At 41.9% G+C, this 21,144-nt stretch overlaps 1 protein-coding gene across 1 annotated transcript in view; it reads left to right on the top strand.

The window, feature by feature from the left end:
* LOC145345358 (CUB and sushi domain-containing protein 1-like) overlaps positions 1-20,911 on the top strand; it is a 1,850,124-nt gene extending 1,829,213 nt beyond the window's left edge. The window contains exons 64-69 of the mRNA XM_080193174.1: positions 4,843-4,908; positions 6,719-6,880; positions 10,289-10,401; positions 11,830-11,917; positions 16,488-16,626; positions 19,298-20,911. Of these exons, the coding sequence (XP_080049300.1) occupies positions 4,843-4,908; positions 6,719-6,880; positions 10,289-10,401; positions 11,830-11,917; positions 16,488-16,626; positions 19,298-19,457 (728 nt within the window). The 3' untranslated portion in view covers positions 19,458-20,911. The remainder of the gene's footprint in view (positions 1-4,842; positions 4,909-6,718; positions 6,881-10,288; positions 10,402-11,829; positions 11,918-16,487; positions 16,627-19,297) is intronic.
* The last annotated feature ends 233 nt before the right edge of the window (positions 20,912-21,144 follow it).

The raw sequence follows: 21,144 nt of genomic DNA, 5'->3' as shown, positions 1-21,144 counted from the left end.
TTTTGACCCAGTAGCGTGTGCTGTAGTATTCTGCTACCGAGTATGAGAGTGTGAGTGCTGAGGTTCAGAGGGGAATAGCTGTACCACACATTGAGCCAGTGGTGTTAATACAACACGCCTGTTTGAATGTTTGGTTTTAGCATACAGTTTTGATCCTAATTGCTGAGTTACCATGACTTGAACTAGCCTGGAGCTACTGAACAGATACCAATAGGTTTAGCACTCAAGGCTTGAGTTGATGAGATTTTTGTGCAGCTGTATATAGGGGCTTCAATCCTTCACTTCCATTGGACATATGGAGTGAACTGCCCGATGCACAATAGCACATGTCGGATTGACTTCAAGGCCAAGGACACAGACTCTCAGATGCGTCAGCGGAGATCCTGATGGAGCAGGTTCAGAGAAGATAATATATCTTGCATGCACACTGGGGAATGAGTCCAGCTAATCCTCCAGACCTATCTGGTGCTGTTTTGCCTGGTCTCAACTCCTCTTACCATTCCTCCTGAAGACCAAAGGGCAAGATGCCAATGATCAAGCATGCCCTTTCTTTTGGTAAGTCCTATAAAGTGTCCAGTAAGACAGAGAGGCACAGCATTCACTCTTCTTCGCCGAGATCCTCAGAGAATTTCCAGAATGAATGTTGATGTTGGTGAAGTCTTGACTCCAAGTCTCGTGATGTGTTTCAAAAGTCCATGATCTCCAGCAGCAAATTTACAGGGGAAAAAAAATCCATTGAAATGATTAGTTTACTTCCAAACAAACTTCCACACAAATTTATTCGATCAAGAGCCAGTGAAATGCAGTGCAAAGTACATTCATGATCTTTGTGTCAATCAACCCCTTAATCCTCTAGGCAGTTGTTTCTGCTCCTTTCAACTCCTTTTCCAAGGTAGCAACTTGCACTAAATGCAGACCAGTGTTTCAGCTAAAGACCCTACCTTGGCTGCCACAGTCTCTTTAGTGTCCAATGTGCCCAGGGAAAACGCCCCCAAAGAATCCAACTGTGACAGTTCCTCAATTTCTCATTGTGACAAGGTATTACAATCGCTGCTTGCACCACAGCACACTCGGTAAGAAACAGTCGATAGAATAGACCTGTATATTTCTTTCCATATATAAAAATTAGATAATCCAGCTATTTTCCATCACTCTCTCCCTTGCACCTGGGTCAGCTGCAGTGAACTTGACACGTTTGCCACTGTAGCACACACTGCCTGTGAAACAATACAAAATACAGGTTGTTCCGGTGTGGGGCAGGGTGCTAATACATATTGGGAATCCAATTCCTTGTCCCTTAGCAATTCCTTAACAAGAATATTCTCTCCTCTGTAATTAGTTTTAAAAATTGCATATTTTTAGTTGGCAAGCTGTTTGTAGCTGAGTTTCAAATGGTTGAGATTTTACTGTCAAATCATGAAGGAAGGCATTTAACTTACTTCTGAGGGAAAAATGACCAATGAAAGCCAAAGAATTGTACTTGAGTCATCATTATTTCTGTCTGCTCTTGCAGTGTATTGTAGTTTCTCTGAAAACATGTCACTTTGTGCATAAAGTGACAAGTAACCAATGCCTACTGCAGAATCGGATCCAAATTGATCTCAATACTTGTGTTGCACTTATTACAGGATCACATCTACTCGAAACAATTCCATGCTTGACTTGATTTGTAGCACTGTGGATCTGCTTCATTTATTCTTGGAGACTCTTGCATTCTCATCCAGTCCCATCAATCTACATTCGGGGAGAATTCTGTGTGGAATTGGCCTCTGGCACTTTCGTGACTGCAGGAGCACAGGAGTAGCTGGTTGTCGTTAATGTGAAAGTGATGTGAATTTAATTCTGTGCTATCAGCACATTTCCTGAAAGCAACAAGCTGACAATGGCTCCAGCAAAGGGTATTTCTGATACTTACGCAGGGATCGCCAGGATCAGTCACAAATATCAGAAGGAGCTCTTCCTTTGTATCTGTCAATTTTAGCTTGGTTGACACCAGTTGTGCTTGTTCAGCCCAGGGAAGGATAAAGTAATAAGGCACACCATCACATGAATGATGTGATTTGCATTTCCCTGGCATTTCTACTTCCTCTATTTTTTTTTAGTTTTATTCCATGTATCCTCTGCAACTGCAATGGTTTTTCTCGAGTGAATGGCTGTTCCCAGACAACACCTGCTTGCTTACAGAATGGTACCCTCTCAAACACTTCTTCCGTTTGAGAAAACACCGTATATTATTTGTTGTTCATGCTTTTGTATCCCCTGTATACGGGGGAGAACCTTTTGCTTTACTCCTCTATTATGTCCGCTAATGTGATCCTGAGTACCGATGACTTATTATTTCCTGTCCATCTCACACTTATTTTGTTGTTTTTAACCACCTACAGAATTACAGTTGAACTTGAAACAGTCTTTCTTTATAACAGCAGTTACTGGTGTGCTGGTTTCTTGGGTATGGGGAGTGGGTGGAGGTTGATTGGAACATGCTTGAGTGAAGCTGCTTCATTAGAAAACTGACTGCAGAAAAGCATTCATCCTTGGAACAAACCAATTTGTATACTCAGATAATGGACTCTACCCTGTTTTGCCACTTTTTCCATTTTGCTGTTTCTGGCATTTTTGCTTTGCAGTCTCTCTGCTATTTGCATATTATTTGTTTCTGAAAGTTCTTTTCTGCTTCTTCTTAACATCTGATATCTCATCTGATCTCAGAAGCTGTACGGCTTCAGGCCTGGTTAGTACTTGGATGGGAGATCGCCTGGAAGTACCAGGTGCAGTAAATTTTTTTTTAAGGACAGCACAACTCTGCTGCCTCACAGCACCAGCGACCCAGGCTCAATCCTGGCCATAGGTGAATGTATGTAGTTTGCATGTTCTTTCTGTGTCTGCGTCGGTTTCCTCCAGGTGCTCTGGTCTCCTCCCAGAGTCCAAAGATGTGCAGCTTAGGTGGATTGACCATGCTAAATTTCCCCTTGGTGTCCCAAAATGTATGGGTTAGGGGAATTAGCAGGGTAAATATGGAGGACTACAGGAATCGGGCATGGGTAAGATACTCTGTCGACTTTGCTGACCTGTACCAGATGCCCAGTGCCCCCTGACCTACACTGGCAGCATCTTGATTTTAACATTCTCATCCATGTTTTCAAATCTTTCCACAGTTTTGACACCACCTATCCCTTTACTCTCCTTCAATCCCATCACCCTCTGAGCTATCCGAACTCCTCTAATTCTAGCCTCTTATGCATCCCCAATTTCAATAGCTCCATCTTTGTTGACCATTTATTCAGCTGCCATGTCCCTAAACTCTACAATTCACTCCCTAAACCTCACTGCCTCTAGCTCTATTTCACTTCTCTCCTTTCGTGTACTTCTTAAAAGGTACCTCTTTGACAAAGCAGTTGTTCTTATATCTCCTTATGTTGCTTGGTGTCATAGTTTATCCAAAAATGTCTCTGTAATATTGCCGTGGACACTTTCGAGTTAAGACACTCTACAAATGCAACTTGTTCTTTTTCTGTCTCTTTTCCTTTGTTCCGCCTTGGCTAAAGACACATGTTCCTTTCTCTTTTTTTCAGTTCTGACTCCGAAAAGAAATTATTTACAGGATGTGGCTAAGCCAGCATTTATTGCCCAACCCTAGTTGCTCTTCAGGCGGTGATGAGCTGCCTTCTTGAACTGCTGCTGTTTCTGAAGTGTAGGTACACTTGCAGTGCAGTTAGGAATGCATTTTCAGAATTTTGACCCAGCAGCAGTGAAGGAACGGCCATATATTTCCATTTCAGGATGGTGAATGAGTTCGAGGGGAACCTCCAAGTTGTGGTATTCCCAGGCATCTGTTGCCGTTGTCTTTCTTGATGGTCATGGGTTTGGCAGGTGCTGACTAAGAAGCCTTGGTGAGTTCCTGTAGTACCCAGAGAGTATCCTGCCTGTGCCAAAGTCAGTCATGCTGAGTTAGTGTTCTGGATCACCCTTCCATCACTTCACTGATGATCCAGAATAGACCGATGGGGCAATAATTGATCGGATTGGACTTGTTTAAATGGTTACATCCAAAATGCTAACTTGGAGCAGCACGGTGTCACAGTGGTTAGCACTGCTGCCTCACAGCGCCAGGGACCCAGGTTCGATTCCGGCCTTGGTCAGTAGCTGAATGGAGTTTGCACTTTCTCCCCATGTCTGCATGGGTTTCCTCTGGGTGTGCCGGTTTCCTCCCACAGTCAAAAGATGTGTAGGTTAGGCTGATTGGCCATGCTAAAATTGACCCTCATGTCAGGGGATTAGCAGGGTCAATGTGTGTGGCTATGAGAATAGGGCTTGGATGGGATTGTGATCGGTACAGACTCGATAGTCGAGTGGCCACCTTGTATTGTAGGGATTCTGTTCTATGAGTCTAATCTTTCCCCCATCTATGCTAATTGAATTGCCATTGTCTTCAGTATTGTCTGTGCCTTTTCTATTGTGGACATTCCCACTATTTTCTCAAGTGAATGCGAAAGTGTCACTAACGTCCTCGAAAATGGACGTGTGTCACTTAACAAGTAAACATTTTTAAAAGGAGAGCAAAAATTCAGGTTCATACTGAGAAAAGTAGCCTGCTTTAATGAATGGTTATCACTTGCAGTAATGTTTTGAAATTAAACTTGAATGATTATGAGACTACAAAATGTTTTGCTTTCACAACAGGTCTATTAATATAGAGCTTCCTGCTCTAATTGCATTGCTTAAATTAGCAGGTGATTTGAAAATGCTTATCTCTTCATCAGCCTTCAGGATTTAATTGTCCCGCACAGCAGATAATTAATCCTTGTATTTGACAGAATCTAATAGCCTTTTTGTCATTTTCAGCTGGGCCCAAAATAAATGGTAGATCAAAAGGCACTGATTCAGGAACCCATAAAACCAAAGCTCCAGGTTGGTATTCTTTTTCCAAATAAATTACTCAGTAGATGCTATTTTTCAGTCATTTATTTCTTAAAACGGTCTGTTTCTATGCCTATATAAAATTTGGAGAATCGCACAAATAAATGATCTTTCGTGCCTTTGCTATTTGCATGTGATTGCTTTTTTAAAAAAAAAATCAAGGTTTAATCCTGTGGTTGCCAAATTATCTTGACCAAGGAGAATTGAGCATCGAGTTCCTGTTGTTGCTGAAAATCGCTGAGGCAAGCAGAGTGAATGATCCGGAAACTGTGGCCGCTGTATCTCTTTATGAGCTACCATTCAAGGGAGTGAAAACGCTGTCGGCGGGAGGAACCATATTGAAAGGACAACAGACCGTGTCAGTTTCAGAGTTATTAACCACCCCTTCCACTTCCACGTCCCCTGTCTGGAGTCTGAACAAACTACAAACATTAATATTTCCAACACAGCAAAAATCCATGATATATTTGATGTCACATAATCTCACACACATGGGCCATTTCCGTTTGAATTGCGTCACTGACCAAGGTTTTACAATGACCTTTCACAAGGCCAAAAGGTTTATCCAACTTATCTCTATAAAAGGAGTACATCAATGAAGCAATAGCTAATACTTGGAGGTGATGGGAAAAGCAAGATATCTGCTTCAACTTTCCATTACTTTTGCAATGTAGATGTACTGAGACAGCTTCCGATGGAAAAGTTGATTTTAAAGAGGCATATAGTTTTTTGATGGGAACTATTTTGGGAATTCTTCAATTTTGGCAGTGGAAGCTTCATGTACAAATGTCGTGGTGATCATTTCAAACCTAATTGTACCATTGTTTCAAAAGCAAGTAAACTAGTGAGAAGAATTTTGTCTTGACCAGATCCCACATGAGAGATTTATAAAGAATGGGATACAAAGTCATTTGAGGAGTTGGATTCAGAATTGGCTTAGTTGTAGGAGATAGAGGGTGATGAAAGGTTGCTTTGAGGTATAGAAGCCCATGTCCAGTGGTGTATCACAGGGACCTGTGCTGGGTCCCCTGCTAATCGTCATTAATACAGGCAACACAGATGACTATCTGGGGGAGGGTGGAGGGGGTAGTAGCATTAGTCAGCTTGTGGATGACACAAAGATTGGCCAGGTGGTTAACAGTGAAAGGGACCTTGTGTGTTTTTTCATAGGTGAGGAAGGATGTGATTGCACAGGAGAGGATGCAGAGGAGATTCAGCAGGATGCTGCCTGGGGTGGAACATTTAAGTTATGAAGTATGGTTGGATAGACTTGAGTTGTTTTCATTGGAGCAGGGAGGATTGATTGAGGTGTATAAGATTATGAAGGGGATGGGCAGAGACGATAGGGAGCTGCTATTCTCCTTAGATGCAGGGTTAGTCACAAGGGGACACAAGTTCAAAGAGAAGGGCAAGAGGTGTACGGGAAGATGAGAAACATTTTTACACAGGGGGTGGTGATGGTCTTGAATGTGCTGCCTGGGAGTGGGGTAGAGGTGAGTTGCCTCACTCCCTTTATAAAGTACCTGGATGAACACTTGGCACATCATAAATTCAAGGCCAAGTGTCCAAGTGCTGGTAAATGGAGGTCAAGTGGTTCTCACATATCGGTGCTGACCTGATGGGCCCAAGGGCCTCTTCTACACTGCATGATTCTGGTTCTGCATATTTCCTGAAAATAGAACAGAAATGGCTATTTGCCTATAGATCGTCACCACTGCATATTTTTCTCTAATTTTTGTATATTTATTTGTGTAATTCAAATATAAATGTGAATAATTAAATCTTCATTTATTCCTTTTAGTTCCCCCAGATGTATTTGCTCCAAAATCTATATGGAAGGGTTTCTATGAATACCTCGGAAAGAAGCAGCCAGCAACGTTAACTGTTGATTATTTTAACATTTCCAATGGCCGAGTAAACGTCACGTTCATTGAACACAGCAACATGGAACTAAAGCTATCGGGTGAGTTTTCATTTCTCCAGAACTGTACTGCAGCTTGTTAGCCAAATAAAATTGGTAAGGCCAGCATGGAACCTTAGAATTCATGTGGTTCAGAAGGAGGCCATTTAACCGATGCACCAACGCACCTAAACAGCAAGCCACCCACCTGCCCTTTCCTTGTAACCCCATTCATTTATCATGGCTGATTCATCTAGCATGCACACCTTTGAACTGTGGGAGGAAATAGGAGCACTTGGAGGAAACCCACACATACCCAGGGAGAACGTGCAAACTCCACACAAACATCCAAGGCTGGAATGAAACTGAGTCCCTGGTGCTGTGAAGTAGCAGGCTAACCACTGTGCCGCTCATATTTCTTTGAAGAAGAGTTCGCTCTGAATTGGAAATGTGCTACAAAAGACAGAAACATTTTTTTTAACACTCGATCAGGTGACCATTTGAGTAGAGGCGTAAAGAGGGAAAATGAACCCCACTGGAAGATAGGCAGGGGTGACAATGGGGTGCGGTAGGTGGTAGGAACTTGTAAGATGCAAGAAGCAGAAGGAAAAGCCACCCTAGTGTGCAGTGCCATGGCTTTGTTACTGTGGTGGGGCCGTTGGGGTAAACACAACTGGGAATTTGCCTGTAAAATACAAATCTACATAGCTAAAATTAATTAAGGGGATAAGAATCCCATGTTATGAATCCGAATTGATGTTCCAGTAAGTTAGTAATACCTTATGTCCTGATCAGATCAAATCTATAAGAAATATATAAATCCAAGATGGTGACACAGGTGAGGACGTTATTCTTCCGCACAAACATGTCTGATGTTCTCCTCATGCTGCTTTATTTCTTGGCTCATTGACAGGTGAGCGTCCTCAATAGGAAGAGAGAATGTCCTTCCCTACAAGTTCACACTGAATACTAACAAAATGGGTTGAAATCCAGTTTATTGGATTTCAGTCTCCTGCTATTTGTTGTTGCAGTGGGAGTAGGGTTGGTCAAATAGAAAATAGGAGCTACTTTTTCTATTTGTTACAATATTGGATTTTTTTAAACTCATTTAAAATAAACATCAGACAAAGTAATTCTGCGAGAATATATTCTGCATTTATACGGTAGTGCCATGCAGTGTATTTCTAGTTGAAAGGTAGAGGGTAAATGGTTAACTTAGTTTCGTTTTGGATCCAGGAATTTTTAAAACATCATCAATCTGGAGTTTGTCAGAACTTTGTAATGACTGTACTCTTGACATTTGGAATTATGGAGTGTATTATGAGCAAAAAACACCTGACCTTTGAAAAGCAGTTATTAAAGATTACTTTTATATTAAATTGAAATGCAGTAATTCAACTCCAGGGACTTTGGCAGCAAAATTGGGCTCTCTGATGCCGCCGGTGTCAAAATTATGGGAGCCCAGAGGTGAACAAAAGTGCTGCTGTCTGTTTCAAACAATTTCTGACACAACACAACTATTGTCATGTTCGAAGGGCAAAAATGTAAATGCTTAATCCTAATTTGACTGCCAACCTGCCATTTTAGACCTCGTAAATCCTGCTAATGCAGGACTGTTTGACTGCATGAAGAACCCAACTCCCTGCACCCTCACTATCAGAAGGGATCACTATTGGACTTTTATGTGAGGCTCTTTTGATTTCTTTTGCTGAGCAGAGTGAATCAAAGAATGTGTTCAATGTTGTTCGAGGAGGACTTACAAATCATTGGAGTCAGATGGATTGTTGCTGAGTGGAATTTAAAGGTATCCATGCAGAAAGCTTGCTCTCAAACGATGACAAGGCCTTTAGTTGCAGGCCCTCTTCGGCTGAAGCATGGCTGAGACATGGAGCCTAGGCAGTATAGAGGAGCAGCTGCATACAGGAAAAGGGGAAGGAAGAAAGTTCTGGAAAGAAGGCCATATCTGCTTCAGATAGCACCTCAGAGAGCAATGCTATGGGAATCATAGCGGGCGGGAGGCAGAGCACACAGAAGTCCATTGATTTTGGGTAGGATTCTCTAGTTCTGGGATGAGTGCAGCCGGAGAATCCCATTCTGTATGTTGAATTTTTTTAATTACCTTTCTCTGATATTAAAATTGTTCCACGATGCACATCAAATAATAATTGTTCACCATTTTCTTAACAGAAGGTAAAATAACGTGATGATATTGTGTTTGACTTTGTGGAATTCACAAATATTGTTCAAATACAGAAGAAATGTCGTTCAGGTGCAGTTCAGCCAGAGTGGGATTTAATCGGGAATCACTGGCAGTACAGTAACGGAAGTAAAAGTTCTTTAACTGTCTCCTGAAAGTGGAATATTTTACCAGATTCTTTTATGTGCCCACTGCTGTCATCAAACACTTGCAGATCGGGTTAAATATTGACTTTAAAGAGCAGTAAATAATTTAGGGGCGTTAACTTTGGAAGCATCTTTCGAGCCAACAGGGAGAAGAAAATTTCATTGCTTCAATTCCTTCTGGATTCAAAGATAGGTCGAAAGATGCAGAGGCAACACAGGCTCTTTCAGTGATGCGTCTCATAAGTTACATCTTCACTGTATACTTTTTAAACAAAAGCATTCCAACAAGCTATCTCGCACCTTCTACGAAAAGAAAGTGCATCATTCTAAATCCTTTGTTACCCACATCAGCCAAAACATTTGGATTGACACACAACCTTCTAGTCATGACTACAGAGAGATAACGTTTAATAAATATTCAAAATTATAGAATTTGTGCTTCACTATTAAAAAAAAGTTGTATTTTACTTATTTAACGATACAGCATTTTTAAAATTAATTTTGATAATTGATCATTTTAAGTGGAAGGACTTCCGTTTTTTCACAGCTGCTGTGATGTTTAAAATACCGTTGTTTGAGTGAATGCACGATTCCAAGAGCTTTGTTCATACATTGGCCACCAGACCCATAACGAGTAAAGCCCCATGCTCTGTCATTTCCTCCCTATGTCCTTCTCCTCCATCTCTGTCTACTTTTGGATCACCCGTTAAACCTACCTCATTGATCAAATATTTAACCTATCCTTGTAATATCTCTTCCATTGGTGTTCATTTTTACCCCTTGCATATCTGTGAAGTGACTTTGATGTTAAAGGCATGATGCAAATGTGAGCTGTTAGTGTCTGGTGTAAATCAATCATTTCTATTCTATTTGAAGAAGAGCAGGGAGTTCCCTCGATAATTGTTATCTCACATCAGTAAAACAGGTAATCTGATCATGTATCTCATTGCCATTATCTACTGTGTTTCCAGACAGCGCAATACTGGTGAGATGTCAGAAGTACTTTTGCTGACTGTCCTGACTTTGAAAAGTGTCACATGAATCTTCAAAATTTTCCCTTAATGACGGTCATCTTTCAGTAAAACTACTTTGTTCTAAATCTGAACAATTTGTGCGGTTTTTCTGTAGGAATTTATAAAAGAGAAGAAACTCGACTTTTCTTAAAGATCTACCAGATCGAAGGACCTATTGAGATATTTATAAGCAAGTTCAGAAATGACAACTGGGCTTTGGATGGTCACGTAAGTGCATGATTTCTTAATGTTCGTCCGTCGATTAGTAATTTTGAAATCGTATCTTATCATAAAAGATAGACTGGACTCCTTCATTAGGTTCTGTTCACTGTCCAATCTGGATCTGTGCCACTCAGAACAGTTCCAGGACCCCAGTTTCCCCCTCAGTGAGTTGATCTTGGATACACTGACGATATGGATGGTTTAAACGCTCTGAGCTGGGGGATTTAAAATTCGTTCAAGTTTCCCATTTGTGATCACATGTGGTGACTCATGCATCAGTCAAGACAACTCCAGCTTGGCGATTGAGATCTTAATACGCAGAAAGTCTGTCAAAGTTCAATGGCTATTTTCCACGCTTTGGTGCCAATAGAACAGTGGGCTACAAAGAACAGCTTCCTTTTGTACTGGAAGATTATATGAATGGCACTGTTTTGGACAGGAGTATCAATTTAAAAGTTTAGAATAAATATTCAAGACATGAAGGCTACAAATTTTGCCTCTTCAGCATTGTTAAAGCCAGAAGGTTGTAAAATGGTGACAGAATGGCTTCTGACCATTTAAGACGTAGTCCACCATAACTGTGAGGATATTATCATGGATGTTCCATGCGTGCACTGAGAGCAGGCAGAGTGGACGGATAGTGACATCAAACAGCATCTAGCACTGATCTGCCAACTGTCTACGACAATACTGCCACCCCTGCTGGCTCTGTCCTGTGGATGGAACAGGAAGCATCTGGTAAAGGAGGACTCTGGGGCATTGAGTGCACAGCATAATTTCGTGAGAGTGACTGTCTTGGGTTGTTGCTTCACTCCTATGGGACAGCACTCTCAATTATTGCGCATGGAGCTCAAAGGTGCATTCTTCCTTGCACCTTGACCACTCCTGAGAGCTCACTGAACTTTTCCTGGCACTGTAACTGTAACCTTGGTGCCAAACTTTAGTCGTTCGCATCCCACTCCCTTTTCAGGGTGTGCTTTGGCCAGCATTTATGGAGAATAGATCACACTCTTCCTCAGCCTCCTGGATGAAAGCTTCACATAATGCAGCAAAAAATGCCTGTGAGCCTTTGTTTTGACTTGTAGCTCCATTAGCAGACTTCTTCCTTCCCTTGGAGATCTTCTGACACTGTTCCACCAGCTGCTGTAGCTTGAGGTGCATCCCCTTTGAGAGGGGTAGGCTGCCTTTCTAAAGCGTAGTAGTCCTGGGAATCCTGATGAGAATGCAGCCAGGCATCAACATGTGTCAGACTAGGCTGTTCATTACAATCATGTGAAGTTTGCATGTTGCCTGCCTCAAATTGACCAGATGGGAGATAATTGAGTATCACAAACTCTGTGCCTGCTCAGGGAACTAATCAAATTTCTAGCCCCAAGTATATTAGGAAGTAATCAAGTCTGCTTCAAAACAGTGTATTTTCTACATTGACTCTAGGTGTCAGCTGAACCTGAAGGCAGAACCTTCGTCTACCAGGGATTTGTTCAAGGCAAAGACTTTCGACAATTTGGCTTTCAGAGGCAAGGTTAGTAATGGATCTGGATTTACTTGATATCAGCAACAAAGAATATTAGAACGCTTTCAATCAGGGACTAATGATGAGTAGAAAAAGGTTTTACAAGAACACGACTTTGTACAATCTGTTGACAGATGATTGAAAATCTTGACAGAACACTGGACTTGCGCATTAGACTTTCCAAAACAAGCTTTAAAATACAGAGAATGAACAGTACCTCTGTAAACGCTATGCAAAGAGGTTTTATTGGTCTTGAAATTATGCTGACGGATGCTGTGCTTAATATGTGTTCTGTTGAATTCTTACTGTTTCATGTTAACTCATTTATTTTAAATGATTTTCCTGAAACAGCAGAACGAAACATGTTCAAGCGCTAAAAAGTTGTGCAATAGTACCTTGTGCTGTAATTTTTAAGAGATATGGTTAAAAACCCTCTGATTAACATCACTCCTTCACCGTGTTTCCTTAATATCTATTTCTGTTCTTGTCTTCCCAATAATTTCCCATTTAAAGACGGAATGATAACGTTATCAGAGATCATTATCCCACCCTCTTTGCCCTGTTCCATTTCATTAAGTTGCTTTGATATCCTGCCTCAAGGTCGGAAGAAGGGTCAGTTCATCATTGAAAATATTAACTTGTCTTTTCTCTGTGCAGATACTGATAAAGCTGCTGGGTATTTCCAACATTTTCTCTTTCTCATTCAGATTCACGGTTTTTTTAAAAAAAATATTGAGTTGAAGAAGCCTGTCTCGCTGGGAAAGTAGACATCCCTTCGAACCTTCATGTTATCATTGAGTCTAATTGACTCAGTGGTACCTGAACCTGACTCCTTGTTTGACATCTTAATCCAGATGTTAGCAACAGAGAGTGTGGGGGAGGGGGGAGTGGAGAGGAGGGCAGGGTTGGTTGGTGTGTTAGTGGTCAGAAAACCCACAGGACTTGACCAATTTAATGGCAGGACCTGGTTAATTTATGACTCCATTTCCCAGTGAAAAGCAGCGAGATTGGGAGGCCAGTTGTCAGGTGGATGCGGCATGTTGCACCAGGCTGTAGTTGGGAAGTGGGGAAGAGAAAGGGAGAGACCATGGTTGGAGTCCTGAGAGCATGGAAATCCAAATGGGTGGCCACTGGTAGATGGGTGTCTGGAAAGTTTTGGAGTTTGAGACACTGGGGACTCCGAAGGTAGATCAGGAGTCAGAAGATCTTTGGCTGGTGCAGCAGTAGGGAAGGAAGGATTATGGGTAGATTGCGGGGAGGGGGCTGTTGGGAATAGACCCAATCATCAGTGGGGTTAACAGGGAGAGTTTGGGGAGTGGGAAGCACTTCTGCTCTTCCTAGCGTACAAGAAGTGCTGGAAAGCACCTACCTCTTCCATTCGGCGTTCCTTGCCTCCTTTGTTGGTTGGTTTTCTAGACCTCAGGGAAACCAGCTACCCAGCATTTAAATGTACATGCAGGTAAGGTCCTAGGCACACAGCCTGTCTTCTGAGAGTTAGTTAATCATAATCCCTACCCTCCCAACTTGACTGGAGATAGACTGGGACTTTTTTCCTTGGAGTGTAGGAGGCATCGGGTGATGCTTATGGAGGGGCATAGATAAGGTAAATAGTCAACATATTTTCCCGAAAGTAGAGGAGTCAAGAAATGGAGCGCATAGGTTTAAGGTGAGAGGGGAGAGATACAAAAGGGTCCAGAGGGGAAACTTTTTTACACAGAGGGTGATTGATATCTGGAACGAGCTGTCAGAGGTAGTGGTAGAGACAGGTACAATTATGTCTTTTAAAAAGCATCTAGACAGTTACATGGGTAAGATTGGTATAGAGGGGTATGGGCCAAATGCGAGCAATTGGGACTCGCTTAATGGTAAAAATTGGGCAGCATGGACAAATTGGGCCAAAGGGCCTATTTCTATGCTGTAACCTTCTTTTGCTCTGTGACTCTGTGCCCAGAAAAGAGCAAATTCAAAGTGAATTTGATTCAGGTTTGTAATTTTTTAAATAATTTCATGCAAACCTCAAACTCACTTGCTTTACTGTTGTTTCTTTTCCTGTACCCAATGGAGCACAAGGCAGACTTTCATCTGTTCCCATAATGTTCTTAGAACTGGTCATTAACCTGTCATGATGTGGAGATGCCGGCGTTGGACTCGGGTAAACACACTAAGAAGTCTCAAAACACTAGGTTAAAGTCCAGCAGGTTTATTTGGTAACAAAATCCACTAGCTTTTGGAGCACTGCTCCTTCGTCAGGTATGTGGGAGTTCTATTCACAAACAGGGTATATAAAGACAAACTCAGTTTGCAAAATAATGGTTGGAATGCGAGTCTTTACAGGTAATCAAGTCTTAAACATACAGACGATGTGAGTGGAGAGAGCATTAAGCTCAGGTTAAAGAGATGTAGACGTGTAAAGAGAAGTTGTATTGGGCAATGGGACCCTGTGCGAGAACCTCTCCGGCTACGTCGAGGGCATCCTGAAACCCCTTGTACAAAGATCCCCCAGCTTTTGTCATGACACAACGGACTTCCGACAGAAACTCAGCATCTCCACATACACAGGATCTGCTCAGATGAGGAGGATCGTAACAGACACCTCCAGACACTGAAAGGTGCCCTCATAAGAACAGGATATGGCGCTTAACTCATCGATCGACAGTTCCAATGCGCCACAGCGACAAACCGTACTGACCTCCATAGAAGACAAATATGGGACAGGGCAGACAGAGTACCCTTTGTCATCCAGTACTTCCCCGGAGGGAGAAGCTACGACATCTTCTCCGGAGCCTTCAACATGATTGATGAAGACGATCATCCCCACTTCTTACCTTCAAACGATCACACAACCTCAAACAAACCATTGTCCACAGCAAACTACCCAGCCTTTAGAAGAATGGTGACCACAACAACCTGGCCACAGCAACCTCTGCAAGGATTGCCGGATCATCGACATGGATGCCATCGTCCCACGTGAGAACACCATCCACCGGGTACACGGTACACGCTCTTGCAACTTGGTTTGATACGCTGAAGGAAAGGATGTCCCGAAGCATAGTACATTGTGGGGAGACCATGCAGATGTTACGACAATGGATGAATGAACATCGCTCGATAATCACCTGGCAGGAGTGTTCTCTTCCTGTTGGAGAACACTTCAGCGATCATGGGCATTCGGCTTCTGATCTTCAGGTAAGCATTTTCCAAGGCGGCCTTCACGATACACGGCAACGCAGAGTCACTGAGCAGAGACTGATAGCCAAGTTCCGCACACATGAGGACAGCCTCAACCGGGATTTTGGCTTCATGTCACACTATCTGTAACCCCCATGACTTGCCTGGACTTGCAAAATCTCACTAACTGTCCTGTCTGGAGACAATACACATCTCTTTAACCTGTGCTTAACGCTCTCTCCACGCATATTGTCTTTAAGACTTGATTACCTGGAAAGACTCACATTCCAACCTTTATTTTGCAAATTGAGTTTGTGAATATGTCCTGTTTGTGAACAGAACTCCCATTTACCTGACGAAAGAGCAGCACTCCAAAGGCTTTTGCTATCAAAGTGTTGGACTTTAACCTGGTGTTGTGAGAGTTCTTGCTGTTCATTAACCTGTTGCAGAGGGTTGCAGCTTCAGAGGTGCCACTCCACATCAAGCATGGTTGACCGGGAGTCTCTTCTGTTTTTAACCCCTGACCATGGCTTGAACTGCAGGTTAGGTGTAAGGATTCGCATTCTAATCAGTAATCTCTAAACTGTCTGTGCTTTATATGCTCTGTCTGGGGCCAGAACTCTCCATTCACCTGACGAAGGGGCTAACCCGAAAGCTTGCGAGTATATTATCAAATAAATAGGTTGGACTAAAACCTGGTGTTGTCAGACTTTTTACTATGTTCAAGGGTTGGCAGCATAATGAGCACAGCTTCATTGGACATTATGTCCTTGGGTGGGTCTCAAACCCAGAGCTTCTGGCACAGAGGCAGGGACACTACCAGTGTGCCACTAGACCCCCGCGCTTTGTCAGAAAAAATCTTCATGTTGCAGGTAAGTACTATATTTGTCCAATTTAACACTGGTAGCCGCTCTGATTGACTCCACATCCTAGCCCTGGATTACATTCCCATTTCTAGCTGCGTGTTTAGGGTGAACCTGACTGTCCACAGCCTGCGTGATCCTGAACATTTTTTCAATATTGACATTTTAACTCTCCTCAAAACTGCCTCCTTCCATTCTGTCCTCACCTATTCTTGTTGAAGCCTTTATTTGCATCTCTGGCCTGAATCACATCAATGATTTCCTTGGGTTCCATCTCGAATAAAATGCAAAATTTTGCTGCTGACATTGAGCACTAAGATTCCACCCACCCTTTTCCAGCCAACCTCCCCTTAAAATGTTCAACATCCGTGTCTTTGTTGGTTTCTCAATCACTTCCAGCCCTGTATGCCAGCTTGTGCCTTCCACTCCTCTTTGGCTTCCTTTACACCTTGCCTCCCTCCTCTTCATCTTCTATTTCAGAACCTTCATCTGCCGATAATCTTTGGTACGCATCTGACCATCTAACTGCTGCCTTGTCTCACTTTCAGGATTACTGGGAGGAGCACTAGACAGAGATAAATCCAATCATTACTACAGCACAAACAGTAGCTCAGTAGCAGCTGCCATCCTGGTACCCTTCTTTGCGCTCATCTTATCAGGATTTGCCTTTTACCTCTACAAACACAGGTGAAAATCTTTTTTTTCTCTTTGCTTGAGAGTTGCAATATGTAGAAAAATAAAAAAAGTTAACATACACATCAGAAGCAGCCTGTCTCGGTACAATCAGCCTAGTATTAATTGCAATGGAGTTTTGTCAAAATGAATGCCTCGGACCATTGATGGGGAATGTTGCCCTTTGAGGAATAAAGGATGTTAAATGTATGCGAAAACAGAACGATAGTGTCATTTGTTTTCAGCATGCATTTAGAGATTGGCCGGCCAGATATTTTGATCTAATCAGATTAGGGAGACTGAAAAGAAAAACCTAGCTTTAATTGGAATGAGACCTTTGTGGAGCAACTTTGAGGAACAACAATATTCATAGCCATCTTCATTATTTGCTCCATTTTGCATGCACACAGTGAGTAGCTGATGCGAGGAAGAGTGACTGAATGGATCGACTTAACTCTCAGTGCATTCGGGATGAATTTAGCAAGCCTCTTTTTCCAGGGTGGGTAGTAAATGTAATCAGTTGGCAGTCAGTTCTTCCTGTTTGACAGCAGGAAAATGCAACAAGGATTGACCCTGTGGTATGAGCGGCACGGTAGCACTGTGGTCAGCACTGCTGCTTCACAGCTCCAGGGTCCTGGGTTCGATTCCCGGCTCGGGTCACTTTCTGTGTGGAGTTTGCACATTCTCCTTGTGTCTGCGTGGGTTTCCTCCGGGTACTCCGGTTTCCTCCCACGGTCCAAAGATATGTGGGTTAGGTTGATTGGCCATGCTAAGAAATTGCCCCTTAGTGTCCAGGGATGTGTAAGTTAGAGGGATTAGTGTGTATAATATGTAGGGATATGGGGGTAGGGCCTGGGTGGGATTGTGTTTGGTGCAGACTCGATGGGCAGAAGGGCCTGTTTCTGCACTGTAGGGTTTTATGATTCTGTGATCTATGACAGCTCTACATCAGTCCCAGGACCTTTGCCACTAGATTAGCTGCAAAATGTCGTTGAGCACCCATTTGTAATAAACTGCTTATTTCATCATCAAGATAGGTGCTGAGAATCAGTAAGATTAAAGTATATGAAATCTTTTAAATTAAAATGAAAACTAGAATAGATAGAATGTGTTTGCATAAGAACTGTGTTAAAAAACGAGCAAAATTAAAATCAAAACTAGCATACACAAAATAGGAGTAAAATTTGGATTTTAGGGTAAGCTCAAGTGGTTTCAACTTGTGTCTATTTCCATAAATTATTTGACATTAATGTAGCAAATCTAATTGCTAACAAAGCTTTATTGCTGGAATATTGAATTACTGGAGCCACAACAAGGTGGAAATTTACCAAATAGGTCAAGGAGACAGTTATATTCCCTGGACCTGCTAGCAATCTTGGAGTTTGCACAAATGTTTGAAACAACATGATTTTATTGACAGCACCTAGTGAATAATTATTGTGTCTTTACATTGCTGGCTACGACTGTCTCCTGGCTAGTTTCCCCAAAATGTATAGTTCTCCCCTTTTTACTCCTTAAAGAAAAAAGAATATTTTGTCAAGATACTTGGTAAATTAATCATAACGGACTTTTACTAATCTTAAAAGTGGATCCCGCTGGAGCCTCCTTCTGCAAGAGTTGAATCTGGAACATAATGAATAACTTAACTCGATGCTGTAACCTGCCTCATGTTTTCTTTCCACTGTACAATATTGTACTGTTCATAACTTATGTTAGTGAAAATCCTACTTCCTCCCATCCCAATTTTCTGCTTTTCTTTTCTATCCTCTCCTGAGGGCGGTGACTCATGCTGGGGTACGCTTCCATAGGCGTCGGCAGCCTTCTAATACCTTGCCCAAGTGGCCATTCTTCATGTGTGAGCCTAGACGGTGAGTGCTGGCAGATTATTCAACCATGGGAGGGCATCACAGAAGAGCCCAAACCTTCCTCGCCCGACTTCCACAAGTGTGCACCTACAGGGAGGAATGTCGCTGGATGGCAATCAGGAGGGGCACTCTGATCTGATTGTTCTTCCTTTCTCTCTCTCCTTTGCCCAGGAATACTGAGGCAAACTGTGGCTCCCCCATTGTCAGCCATGCTGAGACCAGCTGACTCAGCACAGACCTTAGGATCAGATCAGTGACGTACATTCCTGTCCGATAGCAGTTCATTTATTACTGAGTTAAGGGAGGAGCTTGGCAAACATTTTGTTTATTTCACGTACCTTTTGGCAACTATCCTCTAATCAAAGGCATTGCTGTTTGAACGTATGCAGTTTTCCAACTAATGTCTAAAGTTTGTTGCTCTGTTGATGTCAGTAGCATTTAATTACGATTAGATGTGCCTCAGGAACATTTAAGTAAAAATATTTTCCAAAGGAAAACATTCATGTGTTGATTAACTTTAACATTTTGACAAGTGGTACTGATGGGAGAATACATTCCACTGTGATTCTAAACAAAAATGGATAGATTGTGCAGCATTGGGTTTAAGATGATTTAGTGATGGTTCTGGATTCGGTCAGTATATCAAAGATTCTGCTTGGTAGAGTGGTGATCTTGCAGAACTGGGTAACCAATCTTTTGAGGATTGTTTTGGAGCTACCTTTACTATTTGGCCACTCCTTTCCATGTTGAGCTATTCTTCGCTACTTGCGGAACTTAGTTAACAAAACCACTGACATTATTTCTGTTTCTTTTCATTCTAGATCAAGACCAAAAGTACAATACAATGGCTATGTTGGCCACGAGAACACAAACGGACAGGCTTCATTTGAAAATCCTATGTATGATACTAACTTAAAGCCCACTGAGGCAAAGGCTGTGCGATTTGACACAACACTGAACACTGTGTGTACAGTAGTATAGCCCTCACTTTGACTGCTGACTAACTGATATTAGCCATACCTCTACCTGGCAAGCAGTAACTCCTTTGGTGCCATATACCACATCGCTCTGTCCCACTGCTTGCTTCGCAGTGATAATCTTCTTGACAACTTTTGTTAGGACAAACACAGTCAACGGAGTTTTTGCTGGGTCAATATCCTCAAACAAGTCAAAGCAATTCCTTCTAGACTTCTAACACAAGAAGAACCAAAACCAATCACGGATGGGTTTGAATCTTTCTGCTCTGGATGCAAAAGGCAGATTTTTCTTCTTTTTTGAGTTATGTATTCTTCCAAGAAGAGGTAAAATGGACAGAAGAAAAAGGACAAAAGCTGTTTCACTGCTGACACTAACAGACTTTACACATACTTATAATTTACAGCTGTCTACATCACAACATAAGGTCACTGTCCTAAAATGGGGCAGGCAGCTTGGGAATTGTTTTCATCTCTTGTCATATGGCAAATCTACTGCACAATTCTTTGCACTAGTGTGTTATGAATGAATGAGTAGGATATTGGCATCAAATAGGGTACAGGGTTTCTACACACTGACCATTGTACATATAAAAAAAAACTTGCTTTAAGACTTCAGTTTCCATTGCTGAACATCACATAATCTTCTCAATGCTAACAATAAGGTACAAGAATGCTGCAGTATTTTCTTTCAGGCTTGCATTCTTATAGAGTCGGTTTCTATTGATGTCAGGCTTGAGAGAGCGAAAGGTTCCTGAGGGTTTTTTTATAGTTCCTTTAAGAAACATCAATTGGATATCATTATTTGAATTAAAAGCCAAAAAGAATGGAACGAGCTGAATTTTTAACACAATACTATATTTCAGAACAGTTTTCTGAATCTCCACAGGCTGTAGTTCAGAAGTATTATCATAGAGATCTTAGTCTGTTTGTCAGAGAGCTTATATAAACACTGCCTTTTGTAAATTATATTTAGTAAAAAAAATTAACTTATTTATTTTCCCAAGAAGAATGTAAGAAAAATTGTTGCACCATTTTATGATCTCTTTTTTTGTTTAAATAAAAGTCAAATGTTACAGTTGTTGTGACAGGGGAGGTGAGGGGTCCTTCGTGGGGTTGGTACATGGCAATGTTTATCAAGAGGCCACTGAACCTTGTTTCAAATTACCTGGCAGGTATTGTGATCTGCCGTGCTTACCTGTGTGTTGATGTAGAGATGCTGGCGTTGGACTGGGGTGTGTTGGACAGGGTACAAGGGTGAAGTATCCCACATTCCTAAACTTAGAAATGGGGAGGGGTCATGCATGTTAGAAGAATAAGGCAGAGAATGAAAGTCAGTCCTCATACTTGACAGCAACATTTGACAGCCATTGATGGCCACATAAAGGACATTCGCTGACCGATTTTGTTCTTACTTTCCAAAGACAACCATCAAACTGTGAGGTTCACAGAGAGAAATAAAATGGGTTTAACAAAGTATATAAGCGTTTTTGGGTGAAATGTACGCATTGGGCTGAGGAAAGGAGAATGAAGATTCTTTTGTTTATGAGTGATGTTTTATTCATTCTAAAGAGTGCCTTCACTTGTGACCTCTATATCTCATAGCTTTACCCAAAACCAGTTGGAACTGTACAAAAAATTATAGAAAACTGTCGTGATTTCCTTAATATATCTGACACACAGCCGAACAGGGT

This window comes from Carcharhinus amblyrhynchos, chromosome 7 (assembly GCF_965287045.1).
Source record: "Carcharhinus amblyrhynchos chromosome 7, sCarAmb.v2.hapA, whole genome shotgun sequence".
Taxonomy (NCBI): domain Eukaryota; kingdom Metazoa; phylum Chordata; class Chondrichthyes; order Carcharhiniformes; family Carcharhinidae; genus Carcharhinus; species Carcharhinus amblyrhynchos.
This window is presented reverse-complemented; position numbering and strand designations above follow the sequence as displayed.